Source organism: Cyprinodon tularosa, unplaced genomic scaffold (assembly GCF_016077235.1).
Source record: "Cyprinodon tularosa strain WSP-4 unplaced genomic scaffold, ASM1607723v1 ctg1277, whole genome shotgun sequence".
Classification (NCBI taxonomy): domain Eukaryota; kingdom Metazoa; phylum Chordata; class Actinopteri; order Cyprinodontiformes; family Cyprinodontidae; genus Cyprinodon; species Cyprinodon tularosa.
Window position 1 is genome coordinate 63,796 of NW_024038089.1, and position 17,462 is coordinate 81,257.

Sequence of the window (17,462 nt, forward strand, 5' to 3'; positions counted from 1 at the left end):
TCGCGCATGCGCACATGTTTCTAAACCTTTATTTATAAACAAGCAGAAATACAATTCAAACAGATAATAAAGGATGTAGAGAAACATAAAGATAATTTAAATTAGGAAGGACAGCTGGAGCAACAACAGAAGCCAGTCTTTAGTGACGTCATAATTTCTTTCTTAATAAGGAGAAATTATTTTTCAATAATTAAAGTATTTTTCTCTTTTGTTTGGAGCAATGACCATATTTTCCCATAGATAAAATGATATTGTGAACTATTTCAGTGCAGCTGTAGATGACCTAGAAGCTGACAGGAAGTGATTGGATCATTGATCCTTTAAACCCGGAAGTCTGACAGATTGCTTTTTTTTTCTTTTATTAAGTCAACAAACATTTACATGGAAAAATACTCTCAGAGAGGATAGCAAAGGTGTACATGAATAGATAAAGATAAACTACAATGAAAGAAAAACAACTAACAGGGGATTTATCTCAGCAAACATTTAAAACAAACATAGTCAGAGCCATAGAAATAATAAAAACAAAAAGGTGAACGCACCTAGAACAGCAGATGTTTGGAGAAATCAAGTCTTAATTTTTTTGGCATATTTGTCATTTTTTTTTATCTTTTTAAGAGAAGAAAAATAGATTTTAAAGATATTGATAAACCAGTAAAAGGGAGGTTTAGAATTTCTCCATTTAGCAGAGTGATCTGATATTTACCCAACAGCAGGAGGACAATAATAGTATCAGAAACAGGCTGGGGAAGATGGTCCATATAAAAAATGACATCATTTAGTGCCAAAGGGGGGACATCATTCATTTTTAAAGAAATCCAATCTTTCAACTCTTCCCAGAAGCGGTGTGTAGTAGGACAGAGGGAAAACATATGTTCGACTGTTTCACTATTATTATTACAAAAGGAACATTAATCCACCTCAAAACCACATCTTTTTCTTTAAAATTCTTCCACAGGATAAATTTTCTTTATAACTTTAAAATGTGTTTCTTTGACTTTAGGTAAAATAGGCCGTTTAACAAATTCTGAGAATGCCTTATCGACTGTATCTGAGTTAACAGGAATATCTCTCTTCCACGTAAATCAATCATAATCATGAAATTTTCTGAATTTATTATTACATTTTTCTTCAAGCAAATTGCATTGTGAAATCAACAGACTGGGCAATATTGGTGGGTAATTATTATATATCCTAGAGTTTTTTATTAATTGAATTAAAGGCAGTGGAATTGATTTACCGTACACAATTCTCTTATAGAACAATTAACATTATATATTTGTTAAAAATCTGAATAATTTATAATATTGCTGTTATCATCCAATAAATCAGTAACATAAATAATGTCTTTGTTAAACCATTCCTTTTTGAAGATAGATTTGTTATTAATTGTTATTACTCTATTGTTCCATAGAGTTGAGCTATGGGGAGAAAAGCTGTGGCTGAAAATCATTTTCCAATAATGAAAAATCTGCTTGTGAAAGTTGGACAGCTTGGTTGGAATCATGTTTATCTCAAAGTCACATTTTAGAATAAAGTCTAAACCTCCTAATTTATCAAATAATGATCTTGGAATGTGATCCCACATAGAATTTGGGTGCAGCATATTAGATTTCTGACAGGTTTCGCATCCAGTAGAGAAGGCTGATCCATTATTTCCTGATTTTATTCAATTAAAGAAGTAAAAACAATGGAGAGTTTCACACTGAGAACAAAAAACTGATGAAAACTGAAGGAAAAGTTTTAAAGGAAATATTTTGTCATTGAATAAATTAAAGATAAATTGACATTTTGAAAATTATTTCTGGGGTAAAATATTTATTTACTTTGAAATGTTGTTTTGCATTTTCTCCAAAATCCTATTTCTCTGTGTGATCTGCTTGGGGAGCAGGCTGCAGCTCATTGGTGGAAACAGACTTTAAATCCCAGCAGGTTGCAGCTGTGATGGTCAGAGGCAGACATGTCCACCCACCCAAATACAGAACACTGATTTGCTGTTTGGAGATGGCGGCGGAGCAGGACGGCGGCAGCAGCAGCGGTTTGTTTCATGTCCTGTTTCTCTGACTGTGACTAACTGGATGTGCTCTCTTCATCCTCTGACATGGGAGCTGGCTCGGAGCTCGTCTGCCTGGCTGTGTGTTTCCTGGACGGGGCCGCCTGTGGAGCTGGTTGACAGTTGCCTTTTGTATCTATGCTTCTTTTTCTATGTCTGCTTCTGTCTCCTTGAACCCCAGTCGGCCTCAGCAGATGGCCGCTCACACTGAGCCTGGTTCTGCTGGAGCTTTCTTCCTGTTAAAAGGGAGTTTTTCCTCTCCACTGTCGCTACAAGCATGATTAGTGTGAGGGATTGCTGAAGAGTCAATGGGTCGATGCAATCAACTGGTTTAAATTCGATAGAAAATTTTGCATCGATTTGACTGTTTAATCTGGTGAACTGTAAAGTGACCTGAGATGACAGAAATAGATAGAAATAAACTGAATTGAATAGGAAGTAAAGAGAATAAAGAAATCAAAGAAAAATGATACTGCCGATGACTAAGAACAGATAAAGGTTGAGCGGGGCTTTTATTTCCAATTCCCAGAACAGGACTGTGAAGTACTGTTAGCTAGAAGCCAGAATAACCTTAAAATGTCTAAGGCCCTGAACACACCACCACTTTTTAATCTGATTTCTCATGTTTTCACACCAGCCTGCTTTTCATGCGCCTCTAAAACTAACTGTTTTCTCTGCGATTTACAGACTTTTAGTATTTTCCACCAGAGCAGATGTTTTACTTTTAACTGCGTCTCTTCCTGTCAGACCCAGGAAACTGCTGCTAAACTGATGCAACTCCACAACTCAGAAGTAAAATGAACCACTATTGTCTTTATCTAAGCCTTCAACTTGTATGTTCCAGTTGTTATCTTGTTATGATCCAGTTCCAACCAGGTTATTTAAGGAGGTATTCCCTTTGATCTCCTCCTCCATTTTAGATGTGATTAATTTATCTCTGTTACAGGGATATGTGCCTAAAGCTTTTAAGGTTGCTGGAATTAAACCTCTGCTTAAGAAACCGTCTCTTGACCCAGATGACTTGGTCAATTATAGACCTATATCTAATCTTCCTTTCTGATCTAAAATTCTTGAGAAGCTACACTGCCTGGCCCAAAAAAAGTCGGCATCAAAAAAAAAGGTCACTCACTCTAATACTTTGTTGGACCGCCTTTAGCTTTGATTACGGCACGCATTCGCTGTGGCATTGTTTCGATAAGCTTCTGCAATGTCAAAAGATTTATTTCCATCCAGTGTTGCATTAATTTTTCACCCAGATCTTGCATTGATGATGGTAGAGTCTGACTGCTGCACAAAACCCTCTCAGGCACAACCCAAAGATTCTCAATGGGGTTGAGGGTTGGACTCTGTGGTGGCCAATCCATGTGTGAAAATGATGTGTCATGCTCCCTGAACCAGTCTTTCACAATTTGAGCCCGATGAATCCTGGCATTGCCATCTTGGAATATGCCTGTGCCATCAGGGAAGAAAAAGTCCATTGATGGAATAACCTGGTCATTCAGTATATTCAGGTAGTCAGTTGACCTCATTCTTTGAGCACATACTGTTGCTGAACCTAGACCAGACCCAATGCAGCAACCCCAGATCATAACTCCGCCCCCACAGGCTTGTACAGTAGGCACTAGGCATGGTGGGTGCATCACTTCACCTGCCTCTCTTCTTACCCTGATTGGCCCATCACTCTGGAACAGGGTCAATCTGGACTCATCAGACCACATGACCTTCTTCCATTGCTCCACAGTCCAATCTTTATGCTCACTAGCAAATTGAAGCCTTTTTTTCCCGTTAGCCTCACTGGTTAGTGGGTTTCTTACGGCTACACAGCTGTTCAATCCCAATCCCTTGAGTTCCCTTTGCATTGTGCGTGGAAATGCTCTTACTTTCAGTATTAAACATAGCCCTGAGTTCTACTGTTGTTTTTCTTTGCTTTGATCTCACCACACCTTTAAATGATCGCCGATCACCATCATTCAGGATTTTTTTCCAGCTACATTTCTTCCTTGAAGATGATGGGTCCCCACTGTCCTTCCAGTTTTTAATAATGCGTTGAACAGTTCTTAACCCAATTTTAGTAGTTTCTGCAATCTCTTTAGATGTTTTCTCTGCTTGATGCATGCCAAGGATTTGACCCTTCTCAAACAGACTAACATCTTTTCCACGACCACGGGATGCGTCTTTCCACATGGTTGTTTAGGAAATGAAAAGCAAGTCATTGCACCAGTTGGGGTTAAATAACTTATTGCCAGCTGAAAGATAATCACCCATGCAGTAATTATGCAATAGGAGGCTCGTACCTATTTGCTTAGTTGAATCCAGGTGGCGACTTTTTTTTGTGTGTGATCAGTTTCACCATAATGAAGTTTTTGAAGAACCAGATCAGGTCAAAGTGCAATAATTAAAGGAAGCAGCCAAAGTCATGTTTTCATCTTTTATTAGAAAAGACCAACAGTTAATGTGACCTTCTGTTACCCCCCCCCCCCCCATGCCTTTCATTCAAAGCAACCAGCCTCCCAGTGAGGGAGAGATCAGCAACACCATGGGTCCATAGAGCATCCTGCTGCTGCAGCATCATCATCACCTCCTCCGTCTGAGAGGTCAAAGGTTAACCTCTAGGATCCAGTCAGCTTACTGCTGCTGGTAGCTCTACCCATGCACAGCGTCTCATGTCTACCTACAACCAATGAGAGAGAAGATCCACCCCGCCCCTCAGCGATGGGTGGGATGAAGCTACAGATTTGATTCCAGGTGTGATGAGGATCATCTGAGCAGGACGTTTCTTCTGAACAGATCGCCACCTGGCTCTAGGTGAGCCCAGGGAGGAACATAATCAACAGAAAATTAAAATAAAACAGTTAAATTACAAACAGGAAGTAACTGGACATGGAGCATATATTGACTCTCTCCTATTTTACTGCAAAAACACAGTAGAATATTATTTCACATGAAGGAATAACGCCTGAGCACTGAGTCCATAGCTGTCAATGACAGCTCTACTGCTGGCCCTCTTTCTTCTCTCCCTCTGAGCCGCCGCCGCCGCTGCTGCTGCTGTCGCCGCTGCTGCTGCCGCCGTCCCGCTCCGCCGCCATCTACAAACAGCAACAGGAAGTCAGAGCTGAGCTCTCAGACAGGCTGGAGCGCTCAGCGGAGGCTGCATACCTTCTTGTAGGCCATCTCAAAGAGCTTCAGGGAAGCTTGCTGCAGGTTGTTTGCCGCCTGTTTGATGTTTTCTCCCGTCTCTGACTCCTTATTGGCCAGGAGGTCTCGGACCTTCGTGATCTCCTCCTTCAGCTTGGAGCACTGAGAAGAAACGGAGGCATCAGAGAAGAAAGCAGGCTGTAGACATTCCAGACATCTTAAGTTCCAAAAACTCATTTCAGGGAGATGCTTCTCATAGCCGTTTCCCAGGATGCACAGCTTTGAGTGGTAACTAGGTGACTGCTCTCACTCTCTGCCTTCGCTCTCACTGGCATTAGAAAACTCCACCTCCCATTCTCTAAAATCCCGGATAATTTATCCGACTCGCGGGCATCAATGAACAACTATCACCTGAGTGAAGTTGGCCCCCATACCACCTTCTTCAAATCAGACGAAATAGGTGTCAATTATCTCAGCTCCGTTTGTGCTGCTTTGGATTTGAAGATTTGAAGAAAGTGGGGGGCTGGTTGACCTTTGTTGACCTCTAGAAATATTTCTTTATATCTTTAAAACAATAGCGGCACAAATTAACATTTTTGCCGCACAAACGTAGCACAAAAGTTTGACACTAATTTTGTCTGATATGAAGAAGGTGGGGGGGCCAACTTCACTCAGGTACAACTATCTACCGGTATATCAGGGAGATTCCCGGAACTTCCGGGAGAATTTGGATGTCTGCATTCCAAAACCAGGGTTCCTACAGCATAAGGCAAGTTAAATTTAAGACTTTTTAATGCCACTTAAAATAAAAATTTAAGACCAAATTAAAAAGAAACAAGAAAAACCAGTTTGCAACAACTTAACCCGGTGAGTAGCATATTTAAAAAAAAGAACGTTTAAGGTTGTTTTAAGGACATTATCGGACATGCTCTATGCTAGCCATTCTAAAGCAGCCAGGGGTGGATTCTAAATGAGCCAAAAAGCAGAGACAGGACCAATTGTCAAACTTTTGGTGTCGATCATTCGATTTCATCCTGGACACTACAGAAAATGGGCTAAAAGTGTTAAAAACCGGAATTCTCCTTTAACATAAACCACTGCACTAATGTTTCAAATTTTGAAAAGCTTCCCATACAGGAAGAAAGCTAAAAACACACAAATGACGGATATATTTGAACAATTATTTAACTGAATTCACAAACTTTGTTTTAGCAGGGAACAAAACAAATCAGTTTTAAAGCCCCAACATAACCAGTGCTAAGTCTTTTTTGCAGCTATTTTTCTTTGTATGGTTTTCTTAGTATGTTTGATTTGGTGATAAGTGGAGGCGTTGCAGAGACAAGGGTGGAACTAAACTGAGAAATACCGGCTGTTTCTCTGTAACTCCATTTTGACGCTTTGTGTTTCGTGCTTCGCATGTGCGACTCCACTGCCTTAATTCCCATCGTTCTGAGCTTGAATGACTTCTTGCATAAATCCACTGAGCCTCATGTATGTTCCCTGGTTTTAGTCCGTGGAGAAAACTCTTGGCTGGAGACAATTATTGTTACATTTACACTTGCTCATATTTTCCAGACAAAAAGTTAATGGTGCATCTCCCAAATGTCCCGGCCGCAACAACGCTTTAATGGTTCCGCTATCGGGACGGAACCAATAATGGCGAGCTGTTATTTTTTTTAATACAAAAAAAAAAAAAAATAAAATAAATTGCCAATATTAACGTTTTATTTAAATTACATAAATAAATCATAATAAAAAATAATCTTATTTATGTTTTTTTTTTAATTAAGACCTATGAAAGACTGATTTAAGACATTTTAATACCGATTAAGGCCTGTTTTATTTTGAAGAATTCAATGACTTTTACGACTTTTTAAGGGAACCCTGCAAACTAGAAAGGCAGAAATCAAAGGGTTCTAGTGGAGCTCGCTGTACAAATCTTAGGGGAAACGGAGGCGTCAGCTTCCAGCAGCACTGGAGGCGACCTTTGGTTGACCTCAAAGCCAACTGAACCTCCTGAAGATCCCATAGGGCCAAACAGCTGAGCTCGGCTGCTTGACTGAACGAGCAGAACAGAGGAACCTTTGGCTTTTCTGCTCCAGAAGCAGCTCAGAGGTTCTCAGCGTGGCCCCGGGGAGGAGGGCACCTTGGCCCCGGCGGGACCTCCTGTGCTACATGGCATTACGGGGCCTCTGCCGTGTTTTAAATCAGGGAGAGCACAGCCTCTCTCAGACATTTTATCTGATTCTGCAGCTACAGAATTCCCCGTTTCACCTGCAGGGGGTGACCTTTGACCTAGAGTGGTCGCCCAGTAGGGATTAGGGAAAGAAAATTCCTGAATGGAAAAACTGAGAAGCTGCAGTTTGAATGTTTGAGATCAATGGAAACACAGCTAGTGATGATGATGATGAGCAGAGCCTGCGATGAAGCAGTAATGAGGCGGCGCAGACGCTCCGGGCTGAACCGGGTTCTGGCCACGGACCTCCATGCTGTACCTCGTCAGCAGGAAGCTGCTCCTTGAACTCCTCCATCTTGGATTCGGTGTCGTGGATGATGCCCTCGGCCATGTTGACGGCCTCCACGCGTTCCTGCAGGAGGAGCAGCGTTAGCGGACGGACGACTGAACCCCCCATTATGCCAAGCTGTACATGAACCCGCCTCACCTTCCTCCTGCGGTCCTCCTCGGCGTAGCGCTCAGCGTTCTTGATCATGTTCTCGATGTCGTCCTTGCTGAGGCCTCCTGACGACTGGATCACAACTGGAGGAGAAGACGGGCAAATGTTAGGAAGCAGAGAACATCCTGAGCTCAGCTCAGCGAGCAGCGTGGGGTTAAGGGTCTGACTCAGGGACCCAGAGCGGCGGCTGTGGGGATGGAACAGGTACTGTAACCTTCTCAGAGCACAGAGCGCTGCTCTAACCACTAGGCCACGCCTCCCCATCAGTGCTTCCATTGTTTTCCTTCTGAGACCAGAACCAGAACCAGAGGTCACTCACTCTGCTGCTCCCGGCCCGTGCCCTTGTCCTTGGCAGAGACGTGGACGATGCCGTTGGCGTCGATGTCGAACGTGACCTCGATCTGAGGGACGCCGCGTGGGGCGGGGGGGATTCCCACCAGGGTGAACTGTCCCAGCACCTTATTGTCGGCCGCCATCTCCCTCTCACCCTGACACACTTTGATCTCCACCTGCGTCTGTCCATCGGCGGCTGTGGAGAACACCTGGGGAGCAGAGGGACAGATGGACGCTGCGGCGGAGGAACTCTGAGGCTCTCAGGCGTCTCTGCAGCTGCACCTACCTGGCTCTTCTTGGTGGGGATGGTGGTGTTCCTGTTGATCAGCTTGGTGAAGACGCCTCCCAGAGTCTCGATGCCCAGTGACAGCGGAGTCACGTCCAGGAGGAGCACGTCTGTGACATCACCGGCCAGAACGCCGCCCTGGATGGCTGCTCCTATGGCAACAGCCTCGTCCGGGTTCACCGACTTGCTTGGTGCTCGACCGAACAGGTCCTGGACCGTCTGCTGAACCTGCAGGGGAGGTCAGGTGATGAGGGTTACCATGGCAGCGCTGAGAATGATGATGTCACCCAGCAGTAAAATGATCCGGCTGATTATTGAATACTAGTTGGACCTGCTGCAGTTATCAGCAGATCCAGCAGGGGGCAGAGCTGCTTCTCCAAAGAGAACCTCAGAGGCAGCAGGAAGTTCTTCTCAATCCTTCCAGTAACCAAACCTTTCATCCCTCTGGAATCAAACCGTCTCTGTTGGACGTGCTGAATGACAGCCTGCGGTTCTGGAGGAAGTGGACCCGTCTAAGCTGGGTTCTGTGATCGCCCCCTGCCGGCGGCGTGGGTTCTGCGTACCTTGGGCATGCGGGTCATTCCTCCCACCAGCAGCACCTCTCCGATGTCTCCCTTGGACACCTCGGCGTCCTGCATGGCCTTCTGGCAGGGCGCCACGGTGCGGCGGATCAGGTCGGCCACGATGCCCTCGAACTGGGCCCGGGTCAGCTTCATGTTCAGGTGTTTGGGTCCAGAAGCATCCATGGTCAGGTAGGGCAGGTTGATGTCGGTCTGGGGAGCAGAGGATGAGTCAGTTTCAGACGGTGGAGTTCTGCAGTAGAACAGAACCGGTGCGGTCCGTACCTGCAGCGCCGAGGACAGCTCACACTTGGCCTTCTCTGCAGCCTCTCTGACACGCTGCAGCGCCATGTTGTCCTTCATCAGGTCCACGCCAGACTGCAGAGACAGACGGAGGTCAGGCAGGTGTTAGAGGACAGCCTGCAGCAGGGAGGAGCCTCTGCTTCTCATCACCCACCTCTCTCTTGAACTCCTTCACGATGTGTCTGAGGAGGTGCTGGTCGAAGTCCTCTCCTCCCAGGAAGGTGTCCCCGTTGGTGGACTTCACCTCGAAGACGCCCTTCTGGATCTCCAGCACCGAGATGTCAAAGGTCCCCCCGCCCAGGTCGTACACGGCGATACTGCAGAAGAAGAAAGGTCTGGTTGGTCCGAGTGATCGGAGCGGCTGGGATCGCCTGCGATTTCTACTCACATCTTATCCTGGGTTTTATCCAGACCGTAGGCCAGCGCCGCCGCCGTTGGCTCGTTGATGACCCGCAGCACGTTCAGCCCGGAGATCTGACCCGCGTCCTTGGTGGCCTGAGGACAGATGACAGGGAGAGGTGAGTCGGGGGCTTCGGTTCGGGTCTTGTGGGTTTCTGAGGTGACATCAGCTGAGAACAGCTTCCACCAAGCAGCTGCTGAACATCTGGTTGAGCTGCTCAAGATTCTAAAGCTGCGTTCACATCAAACATGTCCAGCTCCTCCCTACGCAGAGGTCAACTGTGATGCGTAGCGATGAGACGGGCATGACTCTGGCGATGACAGCAACGGTAGCTGGAAAACGTCTGCGTTCCAGCCAGTCTGAAGCTGGACGCGTCTAATGAAGGAGCAGAGAAGAGGAGGATTCGTTTGTTTGGAAGGAGGCGTTGGTCCTCCTCCTGGAGCTCCAGACGGGTCGGGGTTCTGCTCCTGACTGCCTGCCTTCCTTTCCGTCTGCTGCAGGGCAGTCCTGCCTCACAGCTGGTTTCTGGTTCTGGTGAACCCAGAGACGGTGCAGCTCAGCATCCAGCTTCCTGCGTGTGCCATAACAATACGGCCAGATAATCGCTTCAAGATGGAGGATCTGCCGACCCAACGTGGTCAAAACACGATGAACACTTGGATAGTGTTAATTTCGTTAATGAAAACTAGACGAAAATATTTTCGTCAACGCACATTTTTCACCGAACGAAAACTAGACGAGACTAAAATCCGTGTAAGCATTTGTTTGTGTTTGTGAACCTTAACAATGTTCAAAATAAATATGCAAATATTGTCAGAACATCTTCCATGTCTGCATGTGTTCCTTAAAATTGTGTTTTTATCAAAAAGATGAGAGGAAATGTGAAATAATTTTAACAAATGTTAAATATTAATCTGCTGACAAAAAAATAAAAGGTTAAAATTATGTCCTGACTAGAAGTAGACTAAAATGTTGACAGTTTTTGTTGACTAAAACTAAACGAATAAAATTATGTTTTCTTGGACTAAAATAAAGACTAAAATGCTCTGACTTATAGTCGACTAAAACTAGACTAAATAAAAATGGGATGATGTTGAATAAATGTGATAAAAACTAACAAACGATGCTGAAACTGGACTAAGACTAAAACAAAATTTAAAAATGGCTGCTAAAATTAACACTACACTTGGATGAACTACGCTCTGGTTTCAGTGCAGCATCCCTGACTGCTTCTAAATGTCTAGACGCCTTCAGCTAGTCTGTGTTTGCTGTCAGAGCTGCGCTGGAAGGAGGGCAGTCTGGATGACATACGGTTCGCTAGGCTACAGTAACAGCTAATGAACGGAGCGCTGCGATTGGCTGAAAGGAGCGCTGCAATTAGCTGACGTCAGCTGCACTGCCTCCATAGTGAACAGAGCGCTTGGCTCCATGAACTCCAGGATGAACCAGCAGGTAGAAGCTCCTCCTGTTAGAGGGGACGCCGCCTGTGAAGGCTGCTGATGCGGCGGCGATGCTGGAACCTTGTTTGATGTGAACGCAGCTCTTTGAATCTGATGATTCTTCAGGTCATTTAAAGGAGCTTTCCATTTTGAAGGTGGTCTGCCCCCTAACATCCCATAATAGCAGAGGGCAGAGCCCCTCCCCCACCTGTCTCTGAGAGTCGTTGAAGTAAGCGGGAACTGTGATCACTGCGTTCTTCACTTTGCTGCCCAGGTAGTTCTCTGCAACACAGACAGAATTAGCGCTCAGACCGGCTCCCTCAGAACCCCCCCAGACTGACCTTGGCTGACACCATACCTGCCGTCTCCTTCATCTTCATCAGGACGAAGGCGCCCACCTGGCTGGGGGAGTACATCTTCCCATGGGCCTCCACCCAGGCGTCGCCGTTAGACGCCCGGACGATCTTGTAGGGGACGTTCTTTCTGAGGACGGGAAAAGACTCCAGGTCAGAACGCGTCTGGGTCTCTGGTCACTGATCCAGAAGCCCTGCTTCACTCACATGTCTTTCTGGACCTCGGCGTCATCAAAGCGGCGTCCAATCAGCCTCTTGGTGGCGTACAGGGTGTTCTTGGGGTTGGTGACGGCCTGGCGTTTGGCCGGCATGCCCACCAGGCGCTCCCCCTCTGCTGTGAAGGCCACCACTGAGGGGGTGGTCCTCGCTCCCTCTGCGTTCTCCAACACCTGCAGGAGCAGAGCAAAGTCAGGCTGCGGGGAAAAGACTGGGCTCAGGTCAGGATGGTCGCGCCGCCCGCCTCCTCAGAGGAACCATGGAAACACTTCAACAGGATGGCTGCTTCTGGGTAGAAAGGTCGCATCAGAAGATCTAAGGGTTGAGAATCTGGCTCCATTTAGCTCAGAGCGGCGGGAACAGGCAGAGCGGACAGTCCATGAACTTTGTTTCCAAGTTTAAAAAGGTTCTGGACTGACTGAATGATGAGACTGATTAATTCCCATCCAGGAAGCTTTTTCAGTTTAAAGTACAGTGGATTTTTTTTTTTTTAGGAATGATATAAATGTGTTTTATATTTTATGTTATTTGACAATCATACAAGTTTTGTATCACAAATAAAGCATACTTATTACCGAAGCACTCTCATTATCTAAGTTTCTGTTTCCTTGAGAGCATGATATAATTTGTTTCTGTACTCACAAGCTCTCGGTGCCAGGCTCTGACCATGATGTAATAATGTTTTTGGTTTCGGCTGTGGGTTCGGGGGATGCCCGTTCCATATTTTGGTTTCTGTAATCATGCGCTCCAGGCGTGAGAGGGAGCGATCACTTTTCCTGATTGGGTGAAAGATTTTCCTTTGAAGTTAGACATAAATGACGGATGGCGGTTGGCATCGGCGGGGTCTGCTAGGGTTGCGTACGGACGCCTAGCTGCGCGGGTTGCTGCCCTGCCGGAATCGACCAGCCCTCCGATCCTTGTGTCACGGTAAGGGGACAATATAAATTGTATTGAGACAATATAATTTGTATTCAGCACGGTGCCTTGATTGATGTGCTTGCTTTGGTGTTTTCTGTGGCAGAATAAACCAACACATTTTAATTCTAGCAGAAACATCTTTGTGTCTTCATCTTTATTGCCGACTCACCCAGCTTGAATTCATGGCTGTGCTTCAGAATAAACATTAAACATGAAATCATGAAGACACGAATCAAAGCGATGAGTTCTAGCAGCAGCAAACCGTCTCCGTTCCTGAAACAGACTAAAGCTTTCTACTCATGCAGTCAGTCTTACCTTGGCCTGTTTCCCCTCCATGACGGCCACACAGGAGTTGGTGGTCCCCAGGTCAATGCCGATCACCGAGCCCTTGATGGCTTCAGAGCTGCAGCAGGAACACATGTGACCCCCCCATCAGTCCAACAGAGCAGTCCCATCATGGCCAACTCTGTCTGAGGCTTTATACTCACGCATAGTCTCTCCTGGACAGGACCCCCACAGCATCAGGCTGGAAGCCCCCCCAGCAGGCCTGCAGGTAAAACACAACATTTAGAGGAAGGAAGACTGAAGCAAAGCTAACAGCTCTGTGGATCCAGCAGTAGGAGGGGGTGGGGGGACTAGTGAAGGTCACCGGTCTAAGAACCAAACCTCTGGAGGAAATCACCACATGCTGATGTTCATAGAGCCAATAAACAGCTGTCGGGGGTGGGGGGGTCAGGGCAGACAGCGGGGCGCGTGATTAAACCATCAGAGATGCTAACACCCAGCAGCATCCTAGAGCTAAGAGGCTAGAAGCAAAGAGCTAACAGGGAAAGCTCACTGTCCTCCACCCAAGACCTGCTCCACGACCAGCAGACCCTAAAGACCAGCAGACCCTAAAGACCAGCAGACCCTAAAGACCAGCAGACCCTAAAGACCAGCAGAACCAGGCGGTTCTTCTGGTGGTCAATCATGAGCTAGCGCTGCTAGCATGCTGAAGCTAACTGTCAGGGTTTCAAAGTGAGCCTGAATGACTGCGGCAGTAAAATGTCTCACCTTCTTCACCAGAGAAGACACATTTCGACAGTTTCTCGTTGGCAGAGACCTAGAAACGCTTCTAGCGACACTCAGCATGATGCTAACAGGCTAACTGACGCTCAGGCTGTAGAGATAGAGCAGGTAGAGCGGTCCGTGTTCAGCTGTGACTGCTGGTGTCCGGACCTACTTCTGGAATGATCTAACACATGTTGCACCACACATAAGCCAAGGACCCAGAAATAGGCTGCAGGCTCACTGCCTGAACAATAATACTCAATAAAAATAAGACCAGCGACGTTCGTGGTTAATGTGGATATATTCAATACTCGATATGAGGTGGAAGAAAGAGTCACATTTAAGCAAGATCATAAATTTGATTATTCTTGTTAATTTTCTTTTTCTTTGTAATTTGGCTTGAACGAGGCAGTCCCAGGCAGCGGGCCTCTGAAGGTCATGATGTAACGTCAACACCAAGATTTCACGTGCGTTACATCAGTGGTGCCGCAGGAAGGAGTTTGATAATCCATTTATCCATTTAATGAACACTACAGACTTATTCGCTATTTAATGAACACTGCAGACTTATTCACCATTTAATGAACAGTGCAGTGTTCATTAAATGGTGAATAAATCCTGCAGTGTTCATTAAATGGTGAATAAGTCCTGCAGTGTTCATTAAATGGTGAATAAGTCCTGCAGTGTTCATTAAATGGTGAATAAATCCTGCAGTGTTCATTAAATGGTGAATAAGTCCTGCAGTGTTCATTAAATGGTGAATAAGTCCTGCAGTGTTCATTAAATGGTGAATAAGTCCTGCAGTGTTCATTAAATGGTGAATAAGTCCTGCAGTGTTCAATAAATGGTGAATAAGTCCTGCGGTGTTCAATAAATGATGAATAAGACCTGCAGTGTTCAATAAATGGTGCATAAGACCTGCAGTGTTCATTAAATGGTGAATAACTCCTGCAGTGTTCAATAAATGGTGAATAAGTCCTGCAGTGTTCATTAAATAGTGAATAAGTCCTGCAGTGTTCAATAAATGGTGAATAAGTCCTGCAGTGTTCATTAAATAGTGAATAAGTCCTGCAGTGTTCAATCAATGGTGAATAAGTCCTGCAGTGTTCATTAAATGATGAATAAGTCCTGCAGTGTTCAATAAATGGTGAATAAGTCCTGCAGTGTTCAATAAATGGTGAATAAGTCCTGCAGTGTTCAATAAATGGTGATTAAGTCCTGCAGTGTTCAATAAATGGTGAATAAGTCCTGCAGTGTTCAATCAATGGTGAATAAGACCTGCAGTGTTCATTAAATGGTGAATAAGTCCTGCAGTTTTCAATAAATGGTGAATAAGTCCTGCAGTGTTCAATAAATGGTGAATAAGACCTGCAGTGTTCAATAAATGGTGAATAAGACCTGCGGTGTTCAATAAATGGTGAATAAGACCTGCAGTGTTCAATAAATGGTGAATAAGACCTGCAGTGTTCAATAAATGGTGAATAAGACCTGCAGTGTTCAATAAATGGTGCATAAGACCTGCAGTGTTCATTAAATGGTGAATAACTCCTGCAGTGTTCAATAAATGGTGAATAAGTCCTGCCGTGTTCAATAAATGGTGAATAAGTCCTGCAGTGTTCATTAAATAGTGAATAAGTCCTGCAGTGTTCAATCAATGGTGAATAAGTCCTGCAGTGTTCATTAAATGATGAATAAGTCCTGCAGTGTTCAATAAATGGTGAATAAGTCCTGCAGTGTTCAATAAATGGTGAATAAGTCCTGCAGTGTTCAATAAATGGTGATTAAGTCCTGCAGTGTTCAATAAATGGTGAATAAGTCCTGCAGTGTTCATTAAATAGTGAATAAGTCCTGCAGTGTTCAATCAATGGTGAATAAGACCTGCAGTGTTCATTAAATGGTGAATAAGTCCTGCAGTTTTCAATAAATGGTGAATAAGTCCTGCAGTGTTCAATAAATGGTGAATAAGTCCTGCAGTGTTCAACAAATGGTGAATAAGACCTGCAGTGTTCAATAAATGGTGAATAAGACCTGCAGTGTTTATTAAATGGTGAATAAGTCCTGCAGTGTTCATTTAATAGTGAATAAGACCTGCAGTGTTTATTAAATGGTGAATAAGTCCTGCAGTGTTCAATAAATGGTGAATAAGTCCTGCAGTGGTCATTAAATGGTGAATAAGTCCTGCAGTGTTCATTAAATGGTGAATAAGTCCTGCAGTGTTCATTAAATGGTGAATAGGCTAAGACCTGCAGTGTTCATTAAATGGTGAATAAGACCTGCAGTGTTTATTAAATGGTGAATAAGTCCTGCAGTGTTCAATAAATGGTGAATAAGTCCTGCAGTGTTCATTTAATGGTGAATAAGTCCTGCAGTGTTCTTTAAATGGTGAATAAGTCCTGCAGTGTTCATTTAATGGTGAATAAGACCTGCAGTGTTAATTAAATGGTGAATAAGTCCTGCAGTGTTCATTAAATAGTGAATAAGACCTGCAGTGTTTATTAAATGGTGAATAAGTCCTGCAGTGTTCATTTAATAGTGAATAAGACCTGCAGTGTTCATTTAATAGTGAATAAGTCCTGCAGTGTTCATTAAATGGTGAATAAGTCCTGCAGTGTTCAATAAATGGTGAATAAGACCTGCAGTGTTCAATAAATGGTGAATAAGTCCTGCAGTGTTCATTAAATGGTGAATAAGTCCTGCAGTGTTCATTTAATAGTGAATAAGTCCTGCAGTGTTCAATAAATGGTGAATAAGACCTGCAGTGTTCAATAAATGGTGAATAAGTCCTGCAGTGGTCATTAAATGGTGAATAAGTCCTGCAGTGTTCATTTAATAGTGAATAAGTCCTGCAGTGTTCAATAAATGGTGAATAAGTCCTGCAGTGTTCATTAAATGGTGAATAAGTCCTGCAGTGTTCAATAAATGGTGAATAAGTCCTGCAGTGGTCATTAAATGGTGAATAAGTCCTGCAGTGTTCATTTAATAGTGAATAAGTCCTGCAGTGTTCAATAAATGGTGAATAAGTCCTGCAGTGTTCAATAAATGGTGAATAAGACCTGCAGTGTTCAATAAATGGTGAATAAGTCCTGCAGTGGTCATTAAATGGTGAATAAGTCCTGCAGTGGTCATTAAATGGTGAATAAGTCCTGCAGTGTTCATTTAATAGTGAATAAGTCCTGCAGTGTTCATTTAATAGTGAATAAGTCCTGCAGTGTTCAATAAATGGTGAATAAGTCCTGCAGTGTTCAATAAATGGTGAATAAGACCTGCAGTGTTCAATAAATGGTGAATAAGTCCTGCAGTGTTCATTAGTCTGCGAATAAGTCCTGCAGTGTTCATTTAATAGTGAATAAGTCCTGCAGTGTTCATTTAATAGTGAATAAGTCCTGCAGTGTTCATTTAATAGTGAATAAGTCCTGCAGTGTTCATTTAATAGTGAATAAGTCCTGCAGTGTTCATTAAATGGTGAATAAGACCTGCAGTGTTCGATAAATGGTGAATAAGTCCTGCAGTGTTAATTAAATGGTGAATAAGACCTGCAGTGTTCAATAAATGGTGAATAAGTCCTGCAGTGTTCATTAAATGGTGAATAAGTCCTGCGGTGTTCAATAAATGGTGAATAAGACCTGCAGTGTTAATTAAATGGTGAATAAATCCTGCAGTGTTCGATAAATGGTGAATGAGTCTGGTTCTGCTTGAGGTTTCTTCCTGTTCAAAGGGAGTTTTTCCTCTCCACTGTCGCTA

General features: G+C 44.2%; 1 protein-coding gene across 1 annotated transcript; it reads right to left on the reverse strand.

Annotated features, from left to right (window-relative positions):
* Window positions 1-4,467: 4,467 nt before the first annotated feature.
* Window positions 4,468-13,802, reverse strand: hspa9 (heat shock protein 9). The gene is made up of 16 exons (XM_038276820.1): window positions 13,725-13,802; window positions 13,160-13,218; window positions 12,987-13,074; window positions 11,745-11,926; window positions 11,543-11,667; window positions 11,393-11,466; window positions 9,734-9,840; window positions 9,500-9,662; window positions 9,328-9,420; window positions 9,046-9,255; window positions 8,483-8,710; window positions 8,183-8,405; window positions 7,852-7,946; window positions 7,684-7,776; window positions 5,210-5,350; window positions 4,468-5,139 (listed from the first exon to the last, which is right to left on the reverse strand). The coding sequence occupies exons 1-16, from the start codon at window positions 13,800-13,802 to the stop codon at window positions 5,044-5,046; spliced, it is 2,055 nt and encodes a 684-aa protein (XP_038132748.1). The 3' UTR covers window positions 4,468-5,043.
* Between the last annotated feature and the right edge of the window lie 3,660 nt (window positions 13,803-17,462).

What these genes read in the sequence shown, in the direction of transcription:
- hspa9 (XM_038276820.1), bottom strand. Translation starts at nt 13,802, where the DNA reads ATGCTGAGTGTCGCTAGAAGCGTTTCTAGGTCTCTGCCAACGAGAAAC. An exon ending in GAAGATGAAGGAGACGGCAG is followed by an intron (nt 11,467 to 11,542) that starts GTATGGTGTCAG and finishes TCTGTGTTGCAG; the next exon opens with AGAACTACCTGGGCAGCAAA. An exon ending in TCCCCACCAAGAAGAGCCAG is followed by an intron (nt 8,406 to 8,482) that starts GTAGGTGCAGCT and finishes TCTGCTCCCCAG; the next exon opens with GTGTTCTCCACAGCCGCCGA.